This window comes from Neovison vison, chromosome 1 (assembly GCF_020171115.1).
Source record: "Neovison vison isolate M4711 chromosome 1, ASM_NN_V1, whole genome shotgun sequence".
NCBI lineage: Eukaryota > Metazoa > Chordata > Mammalia > Carnivora > Mustelidae > Neogale > Neogale vison.
This window is the reverse complement of record NC_058091.1, coordinates 21554399-21576858: the sequence shown is the minus strand read 5'-3', so window position 1 is coordinate 21576858 and position 22460 is coordinate 21554399. Positions and strand designations below refer to the sequence as shown.

The 22460-nt window shown below is 40.5% G+C and overlaps 1 protein-coding gene across 1 annotated transcript; it reads left to right on the top strand.

Annotated features, from left to right (window-relative positions):
- Positions 1–100: 100 nt before the first annotated feature.
- Positions 101–21532, top strand: AMD1 (adenosylmethionine decarboxylase 1). The gene is made up of 9 exons (XM_044244397.1): positions 101–541; positions 15215–15301; positions 16281–16407; positions 16990–17092; positions 18194–18236; positions 18347–18491; positions 18599–18691; positions 18771–18926; positions 19324–21532. Exons 1-9 carry the CDS (start codon positions 432–434, stop codon positions 19462–19464), a joined length of 1005 nt encoding a protein of 334 aa, XP_044100332.1. The 5' UTR covers positions 101–431; the 3' UTR covers positions 19465–21532.
- Positions 21533–22460: the final 928 nt, after the last annotated feature.

Genomic DNA, 22460 nt, shown 5'->3' with positions numbered 1-22460 from the left:
GACAGGCGGCAGCAGCAATGAGCCTCAGGAGCGGGATGTTGCGTCACTTCCTGGCCTTTCGGGGGAGACGGAGTATATAAATGCGGTGCTCACGCAGCGCTCTCGCTTCCACAGTATGGCCGGCGACATTAGCTAGCGCTCGCTCTACTCTCTCTAACGGGGAAACAGCGGACTACAAGAGACTGAACTGTATCTGCCTCTATTTCCAACAGACTCACGTTCAACTTTCGCTCACAAAAAAAGCCGGGAAAATTTTATTAATCCTTTTTTTTAAAAAAAAAGTTAATATAAAATTATAGCAAAAAAAAAAAAGGAACCTGAACTTTAGTAACACAGCTGGAACAATCCGCAGCGGCGGCGGCAGCGGCGGGAGAAGAGATTTAATTTAGTTGATTTTCTGTGGTTGTTGGTTGTTCGCTAGTCTCACGGTGATGGAAGCTGCACATTTTTTCGAAGGGACCGAGAAGCTTCTGGAGGTTTGGTTCTCCAGGCAGCAGCCCGACGCAAACCAAGGATCTGGAGATCTTCGCACCATCCCCAGGTGGGTGCTGGGGGCTGTCGTCGCCTCGAAGGCATCAGCCGCGGGCGGGGGGGGGGGGGGCGGGGGCCGAGTGCCCGCAGCCTTCAGGTGGGGGCACGTCCCCGGGTGGGGCTCGTTTCGGTGGCTCTGGTGGGGCTGCGATGTTGGGGGGGGGGCGGCCGCGTCCACGCGGGGCACGAGCCGGCTCCTCCCGTCGCCGTTGCTGAGCCGGGCGCTGCCCGGGGGGAGGGGAGGAGGCCGGCGCGCCGCGTGCTCAGGTAACGTCCCCCGCGCGGCGTGCGGGGCGGCGGGCGGCGCCGCTCCGGGTGGTTTGTGGGCCCGCGCCGTCGGGCTTTCCCCTCGGGAGTTGGCGGTCCGGGGCCCCGGTTGGGGACGTCTTGGGGCGGCGCGGGCTGCCTCCCGGCAGGTGTGGCTCGGCGGGCTTAGTCAGGCGCTAATTTGGGCGTGCCCGTGTCGGGGAGCGAGGAGGGAGGGAGGGAGTCCGAAGCCGGGCTGGTTCTCCCCTCGTGCTGCGGGAGGAGGGGGCTCCCCCGCTCTCGGACCGAGGGTCTGGCGCGCAGGCCTCCCTCCCTCCCGCTGTCCGCGCTGGCAGCATGTGGCGCCCGGGCGGAGGGGATTGGGCGGGAGCAGTGTCGCAGTGGCTGGGCCCCACCGCCGCCCTAACGTGCTCTGCACCAAATCCTTTTCTGGGTGGCCCCGGGAGACGGCCGCGGAGCCCACTGAGGCTTGCCCCGGAGACTCTTGACCTTGGATGTGTAACCTGTTAACCGCGTTGGCGGGTTCCGGGCGAGGTGCGGGGTGCTGGAAGGTTTGACTGCATTTACGGGCTAGAGGCCCGTCTGAGCCAGGACATAATACCTTTAGTGCCTACGCCTGCAAAGGAATCTGGGGCCCCGGCCTCCCACCCGGGCGGTCACGCGAGAGAACTTGGCTGATCGCACAGAAGAGGAGAGGTCTTCTGGTGGTTTGTTGAAAGCCGAGCGCAGATAAAAGCGCAGCCGGTTGCGAAGGTGCTGGGCCTTTCGTCGCGGCGCTCACCCCGCTATCCACCGCTTGCCTTTCCGCGCACAAGTGCGGCGAGTGTGGCGGTGTCGCGGAGGAACCGGCGCGGCTGCCTCATTGAGGCGACGACCAATGAGCTCCTGGGCCCGAGCAAGAGCCTGGCCCCAGGGTGTGGGCCAATGGGCGTTTCAGGAATGTAAGCTGCGCTTGCCGCCGTCCCTGACAAAAAGCAACTGGAGAAGGGAATCCAGGCGGACACGTGCTGCCGGGACTTTTAAGGCAGTCTGTCTTGAGGGATTCTCCTGCTGGAAAGCGTCTTGTTTGCTAAAATGTGACAGGGCTCATTTTTCAGGCTTTGTGCGACGCGTAAAATGTCTAACGTAGCCCTTTACTACGTGCCAGGCTGGGCTTTAAACACTTAATATTATAGGAAGCAGTTAACTTAAAAAACGGGGAAGCTTAGTATTTCCTCCATTTCACAAAGGGGAGAATTCGCGGGTGGTGGTGGTGGTGTTTTGCGTCTGATTAAACAATTGTGATTAATCCTGTCAACGAAGAAGACTTAACTAGTGCGTAAGTCTTATAAGATATATAATAAACTGTTTTGCTCTGGCTCTTCAAATATTTGGAAGCTTTAAATTTGTAAGCTTGCATTCTTAATAAAGAGGGTTTTTCCTCCAAGTGTCCTCCAAGTGCTTGGACAAAAATGTCAGAATTTAAGCTTGGGCTTTTCTGGTTAAATTCGGAGTCAAGGAGCAGGGAGGAAGGCTTATAAAAGGGTAGCGTGTTTTCTTTAAAGGTTTGAGAACCACTTTTCCTTTGTACTTTCGGCAGCTGAAATTGTTTTGCTTCCTCAATGTGGCTTTTAAAATGACGGCAAAAGTTAAACCTTAAAAGACAGAATATTGTTTTGTTTGTGATTTAGTGCCACAACGTCTTAGAGACATCAAATATTCGTTAAGTCAGATTTGAGAGTTTACATCACATTTCAGCTGTTGAAGATAAAGCAAGTAAGAACTGAAAAATCTGTTCCAGATTAGCTGAAGTCCATTGGCATCCTTGGTAGCAACTTTGTGAACTGTCAAGCAAGGAGGTACAGGTTAGGTTATTTACAAGAGGTAAAAAATAACTTGACAAATAGTAGATGCTAAATCTAAAATTAACGGCCTGGCCAGAGGGATCATTGGCCTCTAGTCTCTTGAGTTGGGAGTTGCAGGGCGCAGAGGAGGATTATAATCTAGTAAGTAAAGCATAATGAAATGGTTAAGTACATTGCTATATAATATAAGTTTTAATTCAGACAGCATTTAATAACTAGCTGTTTGATGTCCCCTCATTTCTAAAATGAAGATAATAATGGCGTACCTCTCTTTGTATGGTCTTCTGTAAGGATTAAGTGGGTTAATATAAGTACAATATTTAAGAAACTGACACATGGTAACTACTCTATTACTATCATCTTTGGGGGGCAGTTTTTTGGTTTGCCTTTAAAGACCATCTGCCCCCACTCCCCACACTTTTTTTTTTTTTTTTTTTTTAGATTTTATTTACGAGAGAGAGAAAGCGGGGTGCGGAAGGCGATGGGGGGGTGGTTCAGGAGAGAGTGAAGTGGACTCCTGGCTGAGTAAAGAGCCTGGCATGGGGCTCAATCCCAGGACCCTGAGATCATGACCTGAGCCGAAGGCAGAGGCTTTAACCCACTGAGCCACCCAGGCACCCTGGTATTATCTAATTTTAGCTATTGTGGTGTATAATAGTATATACTTCCCATCGGTCTAATAGAGTTGAGCATCCTTTCATATCTTTATTCGCCATTTGGGTATCTTTTGTGAAATGCTGCCTGGTTTTTGTTTTGTTCTTTTTTTTTTTTTTTTTAAGATTTTATTTATTTATATGACAGACACAGATCACAAGTAGGCAGAGAGGCAGGCAGAGAGAGAAGGAGAAGCAGGCTCCCCGCTGAGCAGAGAGCCCGATGCGGGGCTTGATCCCAGTAACCCAGGATCATGACCTGAGCCGAAGGCAGAGGCTTTAACCCACTGAGCCACCCAGGCGCCCCATGTTTTGTTTTGTTTTAATGCCTTTGCAGTTTGTAGGAGTTCTTAATATATTGTGGATTAATTCTAATATGTGTATTACAGATATCTTTCACCCTCAGTGGCTTCCCCTTTCACTCTGTTAGTCATATCTTTAGAAACAGAAGCACATAGGTTTTGTTTTGTTTGAGGGGGGTTAAGATTTTACTTAGGTGTTTGAGAGAGAACATGAGCAGTGGTGAGGGGCAGTGAGGGAGAAACGAACTCACCACTGAGCAGAGAGCCTGAAATGGACCTTGATTCTGGGACCCAGGGATAGTGACCCGAGCTGAAGGCAGAGGCTTAACCATCTGAGCACCCCAGAATTGCATAGTTTTAACGTAATCCAATTTAGCAGTGTATTCCCTTTAATGGTTAGCAGGGTTTTTATGTTTTTTGTTGTTGTTGTTTCGGTTTTTTTGTTTTGTTTTTGTTTTGTTTTTTAATTTTTTTAAGTAACCTATATAGGCAGCATAGGGCTTGAACTTACTTGATCAAGAGTCTCCTGCTCTACCAACTGAGCCAGCCAACTACCTCTGGTTAGCAGTTTTGCATCCTATTTAAGATACCTTTGCTCATTTTAGATTAATGAACATGTTCTTTTTTCCTCCTAAATTTCGTTTTGCTTTTCATATTTAGATCTGCACTCCATCTGGAATTTTATTTTTAATGCAGTACGAGGGAATACAGTGCCCTTGAAGCAAAATTGGCTCATCTTTCCAAGCTTTAACTCCTAAGTCGATCTGGAACTTCTCTGTTAAACGTTTCCTACTCTCCTGTAGGCCATTTAGTGGAATTTACCTTACTTGTAATCTGAACAAATTACAGAACACTGAGAATCTTTTTTACTAACTTCTCAGAGGAGACAAAGTGTACATTATATAGTTGTTTTTGTTGTTTCGAGAGAGTACGAGAAGGGACAGAGGGAGATTTTTTTTGTTGGTTTTTTTTTTAGGGTTTAATTTTATTTATTTGGGTAAGAGGGAGAGGGAAGGCGGACCCCCCCCCCCCCAGTACAGAGCACAATGCAGGGCTCAATCCCCAGGACCATGAGACCAGGACCTGAACTGAAGTCCAATGCTTAACCCACTGAGCCACCCAGGGACCTTGGGGAGAAAGAATATGAAGCAGGCTCCATGCTTAGCGTGGAGCCCAATGCAGGCCTGATCTTACAACCCTGAAATCCTGAGCTGAAATCGAGAGTCATTCACTTAACCAACCAAGCCACCCAGATGCCCCTTCTTGTTCTTGGGTTGTGAGATAAGCCCACAGCAGGCTCTAAAAAATAAAAATAAATTTTAAAAATGGAAAATCTTCTGTGGCTCAGGTTGAAGAATACTGGTTAGCAGTATGTAGAAGAAGAATCTGCAGTCCAGTGTATCCATATGAATAAAGGAAAAGATGATATAATGTTCCAAAATTATTTCACATATTACTTGAATTTGAATGTGAAAGGAAGGGGTAGTACATTAGGTTTAACCTGCAATTTTTCAGATTTCAAAGGGACGTGAACAGAAATCAGTGGTCATATATTAAAAAGTCTTAGGGTTGTTGGACCAAACAAAAGCCTTTTATGTTATAGGAAATGGCAGCTATGGGGAGGAAGTCTGTTAGAAAATAAGACATTTTCCTGAGAAGAAAGATTTTTGCTTTTGAATTCGTAACTCTTGAGAGACTATTCATAGTAATGACGTGCATTCAGATGGGAAATTGTAGTGGAGGTGAAGAGAATAAATATTAACTGTGGGAAGGTTAGAGGTGTATTATTAGCACACTTACTGTGAAACCATAAAAACTGGAATCTATAGTGTTCATGTTGGAAAAGACATTTAGGATTAGTAGGATGTTTTGGCTCTTTTTCTCCTGCAAGTTTTGTGAGCTAAAATTTAATTTTTAGTAAAGGATTGGGGGCAGTTGGAAAGATTGTAATTTACACTTCAACATTAACTTTCCCAGAACTCCTGCCTTGCTTAACCACATCATTGCAGATATCAGTGATTTTACATTGAAGAAATTTACAACCTATTGCCAAGACACCTTTTAGTGTAAATGGGTTTTTTTGTAAATGTTTTGAAGTTAGAAATCTTCATATTGAATTTACCTTCCCCTTCTTAACAAAAGTTTCAAAAAAGTTTGAACTGCTATCCCAAAGCACTCATTTTAAAGAAGTATGCATTGAAAGTAATAATCAACTGAATGTAGCAGTGTTCATACTAATAGTGACTAGAATTTTAAAGCTTGAGATAGAGAATTTAATACTGGAATTAAAATTAGCAGGGTATTTTCAGTTGATTTCTTTGAACAAAAGGGGAAGGTATTTTTCTGGATATCTGAACTGCCCTAATTCAGGGAAAGGTATATACTCAGAATTTAACTTCTGGTCAGTCTAGGCTTTGCTGAAGAATGATGTCCTATTTTAGGATGCTGTTGACCCAAACAAAGACTAATATTTTGGGTAAGATACGAATGTAGTGTGGTAAGGGAAAAGTCTCTAAAACAGACAGATCAGGCTGTTAACCTAAGGTCACAGCTCATGTAAACTTCATGTAGTTGTGTGACTTTTGGGTAAATTACTTGGTAACCCTCAAACCAGCAGTTTTTATTCCCATGGAAGCCTTTTAAATGCAAATTTATGGGCAGCATTTGCAGCATGTCTGACCTACTGGATGTGACCTACTGACCTACTGGTATGTTCTACCAAGGATTCAGCTCATCAGGTGATGAGAGTGATTACTCTGACGGATTTCTTCCACCTGCCAGCAGCATTGTTCCCATAGACATTTACTTTGTAAAACTGTGATTTGAAAGAATCTGAACACTGTAACTCCTGGGTGGCTCAGTTGATCATGATCCTGGCGTTGTGTGATCCCACAAGCAGCCTGCTTCTCCTGCCGGCTGCTCACCCTGCTTGTATGTGCACGCTCAAATAAATAAATAAAATCCTTTTTAAAAAAAAAAAAAGACTAACATTTTTAACCATTTTTAAGTGAATAGTATTCTAAGTATAGTCACATGCTGTGCAACAGGTCTCTAGAACTTTTTCATCTTACAAAACTGAAATTAGACCCATTAATTGCCCCTTTCCTCTTCCCTGAGTCCTTGGCGACCATCTTCCTTTAGGATTTTGACTGCTTAATTAGATACTTCATAGGAGTGTGAGTACTTCATAAATGGAATCATACAGTCAGTATTTGTCCTTCCATGACTGGCTTATTTCATGTAGCTTATTTGAAGGTTCTCAAGATTCATCCATGTTGTATGTATATATAATATTTTATTTATCTATTAATCCTTTGGTAGACATTTAGGTTGCTTCCATCTCCTGACAGTTGTGAACAACAACACAGGTGTACAAATACCTCTTCCAGACCTTGTTTTGAATTCTTTTGGATGTGTACCCAAAATGGAATTGCTGGATCGGTCATATGGAAATTCTATCTTCAAGGTTTTGAGGAACGTCCATACTGTTTTCTGTAATGGCTTTACTGTTTGATACTTTCACCAGTGATGCACAGATGTTAAGATTTCTCCACATCTTTGCCAAAACTTGTATTTTTAATAGTAGACATTCTAATGGATGTGAGGTGTTATTTCATGGTTTTGATTGGCATTTCTCTTAACTATGTGATGTTGAGCATCTTTCCATATGCTTGTTGGCTGTTTTTAGAAAACTGTTCAAGTCCTTTGTCAGTTTTTTAATGGGGTGGGTTTATTTAGTTACTTATTTTAAGATTTTTAAGTAACCTCTGTAAACAACGTGGGGCTCAAACTCACAACCCCATTTTAAGAGTCCCACACTCCCACCTACTTAACTAGCCATGTGCCCTATTGAGTTATTTGTTTTTGCTCTTGGGGAAGTTCCTTAAATATTCTGGATATTTACCTTTTATCACCTATATGATTTACAAGTATTTTCGCCTTTTAGTACTTTCCTGTGATGTGCAAAAGTTAAGTTTGGTGTAGAGTAGTCCCTTTTGTTTGCTTTTGTCCTTTTGGCTGTGCTTTTTTGTGTCCTATCCCAGAAAGCATTGCCAGATCAGTGTCCTGAAGCTTTCCCCTCTGTCCTAGGTCGGTCTTAATTTTGGTCTTTAATGTATTAATTATTTTTTGTAGATGGTGTAAGGAGAGGATAAACCTCATTCTTTTGTGTAGACATCCATTTTTCTTACCACTGTTCAGTGGCTCCCTACCTCCCCCCAGTTTTGTACTTGTGGCACCTTTATTGAAGGTCATTTGTCCATTTTGGGTTTTGTTGAATCACATGACCTAGAAGTCTGTCATCTTAGTTGTATCTTTTCCCTTGTAAATGTTTCAGCTTAACTATGTTTTTATTAAACCACAGATTCTTTTAAGAAAACTTCAAATACACTATACTGTTAATGTTTTGCTTTCTGGCATGGTGACCTAGTATTTTTCAGTCCACGTACTGTTGGTGGTAAAGAGCATCCTATTTTGGAGAGGGGGATACTTAACCATGATTTGGGTGTCGCTATGATCCCGTAAAGCTTTATTTGCAAAAGGAGGCTTATTTTCCTGGGGGAAAAAAAAGTGATAAAATAATCTGAAATTCTCTGCTGTTTTTGATGTTGGTTTTTCAACTTTCTCTTTATATACATGTATAGCATTGTATTGGCTTTTTCGATTTTCTCTCACATCTTGCCACTGGATTTATTCTTTTTTCCAGCCTATTGGTTCTCCTGGTGCTGTCTTTTTGGTTGATCATTTAGCTATGTTTTAAGGTGTTTTAAAGCAGCTGCATTCTTTAATACTGTGACTTCGGAAAAAAATTACTAGAGGATTTTTTTTTTAAGATTTTATTTAGTTATTTATTTGACAGAGGGAGAGAGAGAGAGAGAGATCACAAGTAGGCAGAGAGACAGGCAAAGAGAGGGAGGGAAGCAGGCTCCCTGCTGAGCAGAGAGCCCAACATGGGGCTTGATCCCAGGACCCTGAGATCATGACCTGAGCTGAAGGCAGAGGCTTAACCCACTGAGCCGCCCAGGTGCCCCGAGGATTGATTGATTGATTAATTGATTGATTTTAAGATGAGGAAGAGTTTGGTTGCAAAATTTATTAACTAATGGTAAATGAGTGCAGGAGCATTTTGGTTTCCCTCAAGATGGAATAAGCACACTCAGCACACTGCTGTCTCTTGGATTTACTAGAAACCTTGGGCAGAATGCATGGGACAGCTGAGGACTTTGTAAAGTAAATGTTGGCAGGTGAATTGAAGGAAACCATAACTCAAAATGCCACTGAAACAACTGATTTCCTATTTCTTTCCCACCCCACCCCCGCTCCCTCCCGTCCCCTCTGGTTATCTCTTGGGGTCGTCTGAAAAGCTGCCAGAAGCTAGTTAACTGCACACTAGTTTCAGACAAAAGTGGTTCCAGGAGAGGTCCTCTTTTTCTGGTCTGCAGAGAAGGAAAGGGGGCTGGCTCCTTTGGGTCAGAGAGAGTAGGGAAAATCCCTTTTATGTTTTTTTAAACAAATTTTTTTTTTTTTAAGATTTTATTTATTTATTTGACAGAGAGATTACAAGTAGGCAGAGAGAGAGGAGGAAGCAGGCTCCCCGCTGAGCAGAGAGCCCGGTGCGGGACTCGATCCCAGGACCCTGAGATCATGACCTGAGCCGAAGGCAGCGGCTTAACCCACTGAGCCACTTATTGTTTTGCTGTGTGTGTGTGTGTGTGTGTGTGTTCTGCCCACTGCACAGGCAGCCCTGTAACAGTTGTGGTGGCCAGACAGATGCCTAACTAACACTCTGGGTGTAGGAGGGGGAACCGCTTTTTGACCAGAGGCACTGTGGTCCCAAGAGTGAAGAGCATCATGGATATTCCTACTGCTCTTTTCCCTTTTTGTAGCCCAAGTTACAGATAGTTACAGGCAGCCTACTGCAGATAGACAAACTAAAGCCTTGGGTTTCTAGCCAGAGGACCCAAGAATCGGGCCCTCCACCCCAAACCAGAAATTGTCAGCAAGATTATGGGAAGGAGAGAGGTGAAGTAAGTGATCCCATAAAGATTTATATAAACACCACTGAGCTGCTCCTGTATAGATCGGGTCATAAACAGTATAACAAAAGCTTTTGAAAACTGATAGATCACCTTGCAGTCCCAGTCTGGCCAGTGGGTGACACAAAAGCAGGACAGATCTGAACACCATGGCAATGGCTTTCATAACTAAACTGGAACCATAACATAACCCAGAGAAGCTGGATAAAAAACTTGAAGACTGAACTTAAGCATTCCAACTGCCTGCTAAAACTTTTAAAAATCAACATGCTCCTCAGGATTTAAACAAAATTTAAAATTATATAACATGATCAAAATGTTCAGGATGCAATCATAAATTGCTCAATTTGTGAATGAGAAGTTTTCAGCATCCCTCAAAGGAAAAAGACAACCTCAAGTTGATTGTAGGTAAAGCTTTACAAACAGCTGTCCATAACCATTCTATAAGAAGAGTGAACACTCTTAAAAGGAAAAGACAAAGTCTTAGAGAAATAGAAGATGGAACCGGAAAATAACTACTGAAATAAAAAGTTTCCTGGGCAGGCTCTAGTAGACTGGAGATGACAGACGAGTGAGTGAACTTGAAGATCAGTAGGAATTATCCATTCTGAACATTTTGAACACGGCAAAAAGATTGGGGGCAGCAAATAGTCAGTCCCACAGGTCCCAAACAGTAAAGGAACATGTAACAATTTTAGATTTAAAAATTTTAAGGCTGTCTGGGGCGCCTGACTGGCTCGGTCAGAGCATGCAACTTTTGATCTTGGTTGTGGGTGCAAGCCCCAGAGATTACTTTTAAAAATAACAAAAAACAAAAGTTTTAATGCTGTTCGTTATTTCCCAAATGTCCGTAAGATTTAATCAGAATAATTATTGCCAGATTCAGCAAATACTTATTTGAGGGCCTCTTTTGAACTAGGCTAGGCACTGCAGATAAAAACAATAAAACACAAACTCCCTATCTACATGGAATGACTTTTGTGGGATTTGCATGAATACCAAAATAGCTACACAAATAAAATGCTTTGGTGAGCTGAGTATTAAAATCTTTTCATGAAAAGATCCTTGGTGGGAATAGTGAGGTGACTTGAGCTAGAAGAAGGGTGCTGAGGACAGGTTGTAGGTAGGGTGAAATCCATTCCAGCAGTACCCAGAACAAAGTATATGAGTTGTTTCTTTCACTCTTGTTTGGCTTAATTTGGGTGAATAAATTTATAGTGCCCTGTTTCTAGGGAGAAAACAGTTGGTGGAAAAGCCCCATGTGACTGAAATACAGAAAATGGGGATAGAGGTAGTTACCTGTATATTCACCAGTGTGTGTGTTGTGTATTTCAGCTGTTCTTCTAATTGTCTTTATATTATAAAATTTGTCTGAGTCAGATGAAAAGGGGGATGCCAAGAGAACTGAACATTAGATAATAATTTATTCTTTGGGAGTACAAAAAGATCTCTCTGAAGTGAGGGGACCAGGTAGTGTTGAAGGGTAGAGTGACTATACTGAAAACAAAGAATAAAAGCTTCTGATGAATGAGGTCCTTAGCTCTTTACCCTCTTTTGCCTACCAGAAATCTAAATGTTCTCTAGGCAAGAGAATGGAATGTTTGGATAATCTGATCTGCCCAGGAAATAACTTTAAAAAAAAAAAAAAAGATAGTGATAAGGAGGGAGTTCCCCAGTACCCTGTATAGAGGCCCACAGTAAACAAGCCCTGTCCATGCGTATAGACTTTCTGACTAGCTAAGTCTTAGTATCCTAATCTTGGCCAAAAATCACTCAAAAGAAATGTTGAAAGGAAACAGTTGGGGGAACATCTGAAGATAAATTAATGCATAGAAAACCAAAGCAAATGAAAAAGCAAAACAGCTTTTAAATCCAGAGGAAAAGTTCAAAAAAGTTACAGAGCATTACTAAAAGTCTTAATATACTATTTTTTTTTTAAAGATTTTATTTATTTATTTGAGAGAGACAGTGAGAGAGAGCATGAGCGAGGAGAAGGTCAGAGAGCGAAGCAGACTCCCCATGGAGCTGGGAGCCTGATGTGGGACTCGATCCCGGGACTCCAGGATCACGCCCTGAGCCGAAGGCAGTCGTCCAACCAACTGCGCCACCCAGGCGTCCCTTAATATACTATTGTTAACACTGCTGTATGAGTGAAAGTTAAGAGAATAAAATCTCAAGAGTTCTCATAGTGGGAAGGTTTTCTTTTATTGCTTGCTTGCTTTTTTTTTTTTTTTTTTTTTAAGATTTTATTTATTTATTTATTTGACAGAGATCACAAGTAGGCAGGGGGGCAAGAAGCAGGCTTCCTGATGAAGCAGAGAGCCCGATGCGGGGCTGGGCTGGATGCAGGGCTCTGTCCCAGGACCTTGGGATCATGACCTAAGCCGAAGGCAGAGGCTTTAACCCCCTGAGCCACCCAGGCTCCCCTTTGCTTTCTTTTTTTATTGTAGATGTATGATGAAGGATCCTAAGTAAACTTCCTGTGGTAATCATTTCACAAATGTGTAAGTCAAACAATTGTGCTGTGTACCTTAAGCTTAGAGTGATGTATGTCAGTTAAAACGGGGTGAAGGAGTCTGCATGAATAGTGAATATAACTGAGGAGGTAGCGTTTCCAGTGGGTGGAAGTGAATATTTGCAAGAGTTCTGAATTCTAGTGAGAAGTTATTAGGTAAAATCTGAATTAGATAAGCTCTAGAGAGAGACCCTGTAATTTTATTACTTACCTACATATCCAGTGCTTAAATTCTTTCCATCAGGTAGGTAAATTTTGTATGCATTATGTAATTTAATCTTTACCAGTCATGTGAAGTAGGTTTTAATTGCCGGCACGTATAAAGAAACCAAGCCCAGAGACAAATATTGCAAGAAATGTCACAAAGTTGGCCACCTGAGTGGGTCTGTCGGTTAAAGCGGCTGCCTTCAGCTCAGGTTATGATCACAGGGTCCTGGGATCAAGCCCCCCCTCATCATACTCCCTGCTAAGCCGGGAACCTGCTTCTCCCTTTCCCTTTCCTGCTTCCCTGGCTTTGCTCTCCATCTCACTTTCTGTCAAATAAATAAAGAGCATCTTTTAAAAAAAAAAAGTCACAAAGCAGAAAAGCAATAGCTTCTTTTAGAGCCCCATTATTCCTTTTTTTTCCATTAAAGATATCATTTGTGGAATTGAAATACAGTGGGTTCTGAAATGTTCATACATTAGTGAACTTTGAGTCTTAGAAAGAGGAAAGACCAAGCTATTGCATGACCACCTACAATAAGAGGATTAAAATAACAGTTCGTGTTGCTCAGAACTGCGTCTTAATTGTAACTTTTTTTCTTCCTAAACAACAAACTGCACAATTTAAAAAACTCGAAACAGGGCGCCTGGGTGGTTCAGTCATTAAGCATCTGCCTTCAGCTCAGGTCATGTTCTGGGGTCCTGGGATCAAACCCCCCATCAGGCTCCCTGCTTGGCAGGAAGCCTGCTTCTTCTCCCACTCCCCCTGCTTGTGTTCCATAAATAAAATAAAATCTTTTAAAAATTTTTTGAAACAAACTGCCAAGATATGGCCCATTCTATTGTGTATTTTTTTTCTTTTAAAGATTAATTTCTTTAAGAGAGAATGAGATAGAGAGGCTGAGAAGGGGGGAGGGTCAGAGGAAGAAGCCGACTTCTGGCAGAGCAAGGAGCCCAGTGTGGGACTAGATCCTGGAACTCCAGGATCAGACCTGACCTGAAGGCAGTCACCCAACCAACTGAGCCACCCAGGTACCCCAAATGTGTATCTTTTTCTTTAACATAAACAGTTGCTGGCACCTTTTTAAAAGAGAGCTAATTATTAGCTCTCTTAAAAATTGCTTGGCAGGGGCTTTTGGGTGATTCAGTCAGTTAAGTGTGTGACTCTTGATTTTTGGCTCAGGTAATGATCTCAGGGTTGTGAGATCAAGCCCTATGTTGGACTCCACACTCAGTGGGGAGTCTGCTTGAAATCATTCTCACTCTTTATCCCCCCTCTCCTCCAACTTTCCATCTCTTCAAAGTAAAAATAAATTTAAATTTTTTTTTTTTTAGATTTTATTTATTTGACAGCACAAGCAGGGGGAGCCGGAGAGGGAAAAGCAGGCTCCCTGCTGAGCAGGGAATGGAATGTAAGGCTCAATCCCGGGATCCTGGAATTACAACCTGAGCCAAAGGCATATGCTTAACCAACTGAACCACCCAGGTACCCCAAAAATAGACGTAAATTTTAAAAACAACTTGGTAAAGTTTTAGGCAAATAGGCTCTATAATCATTAGCAAGCCCTAGGGTACCTGGGTGGCTCAGTTGGTTTAAGTGACTGCCTTCAGCACAGGTCATGATCCTGGAGTACCAGGACCAGTCCTGCATTGTGCTCCTTCTAGCTCATCAGGGAGTCTGCTTCTCCCTCTGACCTACCCACCCCCCTTCATGTGCACTTGCGCGTGCGCTGTCTCTAAAATAAATAAATAAAATCTTGAAATCATTAGCAAGCCTAACCTAAGTTTTTTCAGGTAGGTCTCAGTACTGTTCAATTTAACCAATTTACCCAACATAGGAATTATGGCCTTCTGTGATTAGTCATATAATTTCTTTTAGAAAATAATGAAGTGGGATGCCTGGGTGGCTCAGTGGGTTAAGTGGCTGCCTTCGGCTCAGGTCATGATCCCAGCATCCCGGGATTGAGTTCCACATCAGGCTCCTTGCTCAGCGGGGAGCCTGCTTCTCCCTCTGCCTCTGCCTGTGCTCACTCATTCTGACAGATAAATAAATAAAATCTTTTAAAAAAAAAAAGAAAAAGAAAGAAAATGATGAAGCAGGCACAAAATGCTAGCAGGATTGACTGGTACTATGTTGTGGGGTTTTGTTTGTGTGTGGGGTTTTTTTTTTTTTTTTTTTTTAAGATTTTATTTTATTTTATTTTATTTTTCCAATTTATTTATTTTCAGAAAATCAGGATTCATTATTTTTTCACCACACCCAGTGCTCCATGCAATCCGTGCCCTCCATAATACCCACCACCTGGTACCCCTACCTCCCAGCCCTCCGCCACTTTAAATTTTATTATTTTTTTTTTTTAAGTTACCTTTATACCCAACATGGAGCTTGAATTCACAGCCCTGAGATAGTGTTGCATACTCTCCTGGCTGAGCCAGCCAGGTGTCCCTGTGCTTGATTTTTAATACAAAAGAATATTTGATAGACAAAAAAAAAGACTCATTTGACTTACTTCTTCGCTTGCTTGTTGGTGAAAGGTAATGATTGTCCTTGGTTTGTGGGCTTAAATTTCCTTCCTCTGTGCATGGCTTATTCATTTTGTCATTTGTTTTTTCTTAGTAAATTGCAAGTAACTTAAAATTTCCTTCCAGTTTGCTCTCTGTTAATTGATGGATATGTCAATATAGGTAGGCTTTTGAAATAAAATTAAATGTTATCCAGAAGCTGGAACAAAAATGTGACAACAAATATAAAATACAGGGTGTAAATTGTGTTAGAACACCAAATGGTAAAAGCTTTACAATTTTTATTCAAGTAGGCAAGTACTGTTATGACTTAATCGTCTTTTTTGTTGTTGAATAATAGATCTGAGTGGGACATTCTTCTGAAGGATGTGCAATGTTCAATCATAAGTGTGACAAAAACTGACAAGCAGGAAGCTTATGTACTCAGGTAAGTCCTGCCAAAACAGGTGTTAGCGACCTGATTGCAGTCTGAGTCATACTTTGCATGGAATAGCAAATTGTTCTTCTGGATCCTAGTACTATAATCATTTTTACCTTACTTTGAGAAATAATAGTATAAAACAAAATGTTAAGTTTAAATGTCTGCAGTATATAGGAGAAGAAAGCCATTCAACATGTTTATAGGTACAAAGCTAATTTATCCAATAAAAACATTGGGGTTTTTTGTTTGCTTGTTTTATTTTTTTATGTGAAAGGGGGTACCCAAGCAAGGGGTGGGGGCAGAGGGAGAGGGTGAAGCAGACCCCCGACACACACACACGCACCCCGCTAATCAGGGAGCCCCACGCAGGGCTCCATCCCAGGACCCTGAGATCATGACCTGAGCTGAAGGCAGACACTTAACCAATGGAGCCACCCAGGCACCCCAGTAAAAACCTTAGTTTCTTATACATATTATAATGGGCCTTGCAGGTATGGTATTTGACATGGTTGCATAAAGTGCCTGGTTAATTACTAAGCTTATGATTTGCCAGGCCCTAGGAATATAATGGTGAGTAAGAACAAATTTCTTTCCTCATGGAGTTTATTATCTAGTAAAAGAAGTAATGAAATGTTTACAGAAATACTTGTGAGAGTCCGTGCTACAAGCTGAAGTAGTATGACTTCAGTAAATAATAATGCAAAGATAGGTGAGATGAGGAGGAAAGTTTAGTAGTAGAAGAGGGTTTGTGTAATGAACTAGTGTGTTTTATGCCTAATAAGGCCTTTCTGTGGGTTCCGCAACCTTAAATTTGGAGTTCTGTATCATAGAGGGGAATACTATAGTGCCTTTCTTTGCTTCCTTCAGATCTTCACATTTAAAACTAATAGCCAAATTTTACATTGTAAATAATCTAATAATAGATTAATTGCATCTCAGGAATACATAAACATCATTATAACCTTGTGACTTTTTCCAAATGCAGTGAGAGTAGCATGTTTGTCTCCAAGAGACGTTTCATTTTGAAGACATGTGGTACCACCCTCTTGCTGAAAGCACTGGTTCCCCTGTTGAAACTTGCTAGGGATTACAGTGGGTTCGATTCAATTCAAGTAAGTAATCAAACACCTCATCTTTTTTTTTTCCCCTCCAGGCAAACGTTAGGGCTCTGTGATACGCATATGCCTAGTAAATAAATTTGTATATTTACTGCTTAGTTGTGGTGGGTAATCACTGACTCTCCAAACTAAATGTACACATGTTCTCAAATTATTGCTTGCATTCCTATTTAAAAGCTCAGAGCTTAAATAACTGCTCCAGAAATAATTAATGTACCTTGTCTCTACAGTTGTTGTGACCATCATGAGTAGATTGGTATTTCTTTAGTTTCCAGAAACTCACAGTGGTGATCTGCATTTTTAATGCTTTCTTGGGATTCTTCTCCGCAGCTTAAAGTTGCTCTGTGTAACACTCTCATGGATGCTGGTCTGGAACCTTGCTCCGATGCAGTGGCCTTCATTTTTTATTTATTGACCAGCAAAAGACCACTTACCTTTTAAACATATTAAAGGGAAAATAAGTTAAATTTCATTGGAGGAAGTATTTATAGATTTGATTTTTGTATACATGTGCAAAAAATTGTTGACTAGGGAAGGTGATAGAATCCTACGTATAAAGTTATTTGTCTTTTTCAGAGCTTCTTTTATTCTCGTAAGAATTTCATGAAGCCGTCTCACCAAGGGTACCCACACCGGAATTTCCAGGAAGAAATAGAGTTTCTTAATGCAATTTTCCCAAGTGAGTTTAAATAGAATTGAAACCCGTTTCCTTAGAAGGTCTGTCCTTTCAGAGATCTTTTTATATATGTGAAAGCAAGTGAATGCAAATATGGTGGGTTATAATTAAGATAAAAATAACAGTAAAGATTATAAATTTTAGAATGTGCATGCACATCAGGTCATTGGTTTTGAAAAGATGATCACTTGCTGGAGGGAGAGTTCATCTTTGTCTAGCCACTTGCTCTAATTTATATCTTAGTGGTTTTGTTCCCTTCATCCAGAACAATGCATAGTGTCTTCATACACTCATGCTAAGACGCTGGTCCATGTTAAGAAACTCTGGCCTGCCATTCTATTCAGGAATTGAGCTGGCTTAAAAATGATAAACACAGTGAGATCATAAGTGTCTCTTCAAACAAATTGGCAAGATTTTCTTCCATTTACTAAGCTTTTATTTATAGACCTTTTCTTTTTGAGCTTCAAGGTCAGGGAACTAAAGGTTATCTAAACTAACACCCTTAAATTCTAGATGTGGCTGAAAACCTAGGATGATTTTACTAACTTCACACAAAACCACTGATGGGCAGGATCTAAGATTTCCGTCCCCTCCTCCCTCACAGGCATGGAAAAGAAAGTCGATTTTTATCCTATTCTTACCCACTAATAAGATATTAATACAAGGCTGTGTCAGTGATGAGTATAATTTAGTATAAATATCTCCCAGTTAATTTACTGTGTTGAGTGAGGCTTTGGAACAAAAATATGAAAGGAATGTATTACATAAAATTATTGGTACTTACTTGGGAATGTAGATAAATGGGTGATCAAATTCCATTTCCTTAATGGAGTTTTAGGGGAGAGTGAGCCGTAGTTTTCTCAGCACTCAGACTAACGTAGTAGCTGAAGTATGTCTCTGAATGACAGTAAAATAAATAGTCTAGTGAACTGTTTTTTTAAGGAATGACAGAGGGCAACCTGCCTACTTATGAACTCACTTTGCTTCACTGATAACATTTCTGATAGGAGGCAAGCACTATCACCCTAACCATTGGAAGGGTGGGGGCAAAGCTATTCTACCAAATGGAGCTGTTAAATTACTTTCCATTCTCTCCCTCAACAGATGGAGCAGCATATTGTATGGGACGTATGAATTCTGACTGTTGGTATGTTGGACACAGTTCTATGGATTTTTTTTTTTTTTTTTTTGTCTCTATAGAATTTATTTTAAATTGCCGTTTGTCCTTTTTAGAAACTACTTTTTACTTCTGTATAGGTACTTGTATACTTTGGATTTCCCAGAGACTCGGGTAATCAGTCAGCCAGATCAGACCCTGGAAATTCTGATGAGTGAGCTTGACCCAGCAGTTATGGACCAGTTCTACATGAAAGATGGTGTTACTGCAAAGGATGTCACTCGTGTAAGCAGTTTCAAGAATAATTCTGGATCCTTCCTGGGGACTACATATTTTAACTCATTCTCATTTTTCAAATTTCAAATTTTCAAATTCACTCTTTCCTTTCCCAGGAGAGTGGAATTCGTGACCTGATACCAGGTTCTGTCATTGATGCCACACTTTTCAATCCTTGTGGGTATTCGATGAATGGAATGAAATCGGATGTAAGTGATACTTTTCTTAATAATTATTAAATATTCAAGAGTATCCATTCTGTTATTAACATAAAACTATTTCTTTAAGGGAACTTATTGGACTATTCACATCACTCCAGAACCAGAATTTTCTTATGTTAGCTTTGAAACAAACTTAAGTCAGACCTCCTATGATGACCTGATCAGGAAAGTTGTGGAAGTCTTCAAGCCAGGAAAATTTGTGACCACCCTGTTTGTAAATCAGGTAATTTGTTTTATTATTGACAATAAAATCTTTCAGGAAATAAGGATAGTCATGTTATAAAATGTATTCTAAGATAGCATATATAAGATATCTAGAAGTACTAGTATTAAGGTTACTGGTAGAGGAGATGCTTTGTATCTTTGATTAGACTTGGTCCTTACTTTATATCTAGCCCAGTTGATGGGTTCCTTCTGTCTTGTTTTTCCTGTAGGTAGATGGACAGGTCGGGGGATAACATAGGATATCTCACTCCATCCACCCATGAGACAGCTAAAATACTCAGATGCCACAGTTTTTCTTCAGACAGTAGTCTTAAATACTTACTAAGTGACTGTTTTGTTTGAAAATATTTGTTCAGATTGGAAACTACTAATGCTTTATTTAATTTTTTCCCCAGAGTTCTAAATGTCGCACAGTGCTTTCTTCACCCCAGAAGATTGACGGCTTTAAACGTCTTGATTGCCAGAGCGCTATGTTCAATGATTACAATTTTGTTTTTACCAGTTTTGCTAAGAAGCAGCAACAACAGCAGAGTTGATTAATAAAAATGAAGAAAAAACGCAAAAAGAGAACACACATAGAAGGAGGTGGTGGCTGCTTTTTAGATATTGATATCGGGGGCCATGCTTTCTATAACCACCACCTTGTAGCTACAGAAAGCCCTAGATGTAATGATAGTGTAATCATTTTGAATTGTATGCATTATTATATCAAGGAGTTAGATATCTTGCATGAATGCTCTCTTCTGTGTTTAGGTATCCTATGCCACTCTTGCTGTGAAATTGAAGTGCATGTAGAAAAAAACTTTTACTATATGAAACTTTACAACACTTGTGAAAACAATTCAATTTGGTTTACACACAGTGTAATATTTCTCCAGGTCTCATCCAAAATTCCCCACAGACAAGGCTTTCGTCCTCATTAGGTGTTGGCCTCAGCCTAATCATCTGGGACTGTTCTATTAAATTGCTGCCAGGATTTTACACCCAGTTACCTCCACTTTCTAGAACATATTCTCTACTAATATTACTGAAACCGGTTTCTATTTCATACAGATGTTTTTTGCAACAGCGATTAAAGTTTATCTTCCACGAGTCAAGTCCTCTTAAGAAAATGATTGCAGTTTTCCATTTTGTGTCTTACTATTTTAACATTATTGCTTCCTGTACCTGTACTTCCTTTAATTGATTTTGTTCTCATCATGGTGTCTTGCCTCCCAAACACCCCCCCCAATAAAGCAATACACTGTTACACTGTGGGTTTATACTAATCTTATACCCGGGAGGGGGAAGGGAGAGTGGACCCTGGGCTTAATTTTCTTTTTGAAGTCAAGAGAGTTTGGCCTCCTTTTATATTGACATGGGCTCTTCTGGGAGATAGTGACAGAAATAAACCTATTGATGAGCAAGGAAGACACATCCATTTATATTAGGGTATACTGGCAGAACTGTTCCAGAAACTATGCCATTCTGTGTTCCCATTAAATGAGATTAGCTTCTCAGGAGTACCGTGCATTCAGTAACTTGCTAGTAAGTACGTGTATAATTGTACCACTTAAAGTTTATTAGCAAAGAAATTAAGAATAAAGGTTGTATTTACAGGATTTAATAAGTCAGCTCAGATGATTCACCTTAACTTTTACTTTTGTGGCTATCTCCAGTCCTCTTCATTCATAATATACCATAACCTTTGGTTGAAAATGGAGTCTGTCCTTGTCCTCTTGTGACTTAAATCCTTGGACTTTGTAATGCATTATGATAGTGTTCTGACTTGAACTGTTTCTCTTCCTGGTGTTGCTTTCACCATGATTTCATAGCATCAGGTGAAACTTCCCAGAATGAGAACCGTTCAGGTTATTCAGACATACACAATGAAGCAGAATGCTATCCATAAGACAAAATTCCAAACTGGTCAATGGGAAATGACTAGAAATACAGGCTTTGAGGAGTTGGCATCTTTTAGCTATATTTGCAAATACAAGATTTAAGCAGCTGAGAAAACAGCAAAGTTGACTAAATTTTTTATATTCTTGTCCTCACAAAATTTTTTTTATTCTTTCTGGATTGATGCAGTGATGTTTTTGTTCCTTCTGTATTTATAAATGAAACACTTTTTTTAGTGTTTCTAAACATAAAATCTACTTGGTTTGAAATCAAGTGGTTGGAACATAAATTTTGACTTTTATTTTAAGCATGTTAATTCGAAGTTTCATTGAAGAAACTTTCAGTCAGTGGATCAGTTTGATTCTGTAATTAGCACACGGTACCTGATGTTTTGGTACTGTTTCGAGGACCAGTGCTCAAAGTGGATTTTGTTCTTGAACAGTGTCCCAGTAGATTTGATGACATTTGTTGGCTTGAGGTCTGATTTTTTTTCTCCTAATAGATTTCTATCTAATGTTGAAAAACTGCACAAATTTGTATGGAATAAAGCCTAGAAAAATTAAAACTATAGATTAAATAGTAATTGAAATTAATCCTAGTGTGTATGATAGAAGAGGGAAAATTTTGGTGCCATTTTTTCTCTCTTCATGGTGTTGGACTTAAATCAGTTGAAATGTATTTCTGTACCACAATTTAAGCTTCAATAAAAGTTTGTTTAATTCATTGTGCAGTGACATTCAGAAAGTTTTTCTGTTGATGTCTAGTATTTGGTCATATATACTATTTTAAAAATACATCTAGTTTTTGTGATTTGAGGAAATTTATATTTGATGGTTATTTTCTAATATTTGGGAGAGTAATCATGAAGACATAAGATCTTTAAGCTCCTGGGAGAATAATTTCTACTCAGATTGAAGCATTTTTGTTAGGGGTTTCATAACTGAAGCTTCAAAGAAATAGCTGGGTTCTATATGTATACTGGATATCAAAGAGTAGGAAGGATAAGTAGTAAGACTAAGAAAGTGTGTTTGTGAGTTGGGAGTTAAACCAAAAGTTTGGAGGTAAAGTGTTTCAGCCTTTATTGTGGAATAGACGCGTACTGGTGGCAGCAGGAAGGAACAAGTTGTAAACACGCTTTATTTCATTCACCGGTATTTCTGTTAACTAGAACAGAGTTAAAACCTTGATCATTTTTTGCCATGTTAAGTACATATCTCATTTATTTGGCAAAAGTTTGGTTAAGTTTCATGGTCTACAATAATCTGAAAGTCGGAATATTATAAAAATGTATACTCTGATCTTTCCCAGAAAAAAGCAGATAAGAGAATATTTTTTATGATGTGAGTGAAAAAGGATGGGTCCTAGAAAAGTAAAATGTTGTCACATAGCATAATACTGTCAACACCAGGTTCTTTTACAGGAACAGTTAAGTGACTCAGATTCGGAGTCGCAGATGTGGTATTAGACTATGAAAGGTAAAGGACCTTACTTTCATTGTTCTGGCCAAATAACTCCCATTCCTGACTCCTCACCTTCAGACTAGAGGCTTTCTCTACCCCCCCCAACTCCTTTTTTCTTGTTAAAATGTAAAACTGTTCTTTCGAATCGATCCCTTCTACTGGGAGAGATTTTGAAACTGAGCTCTGCAGGG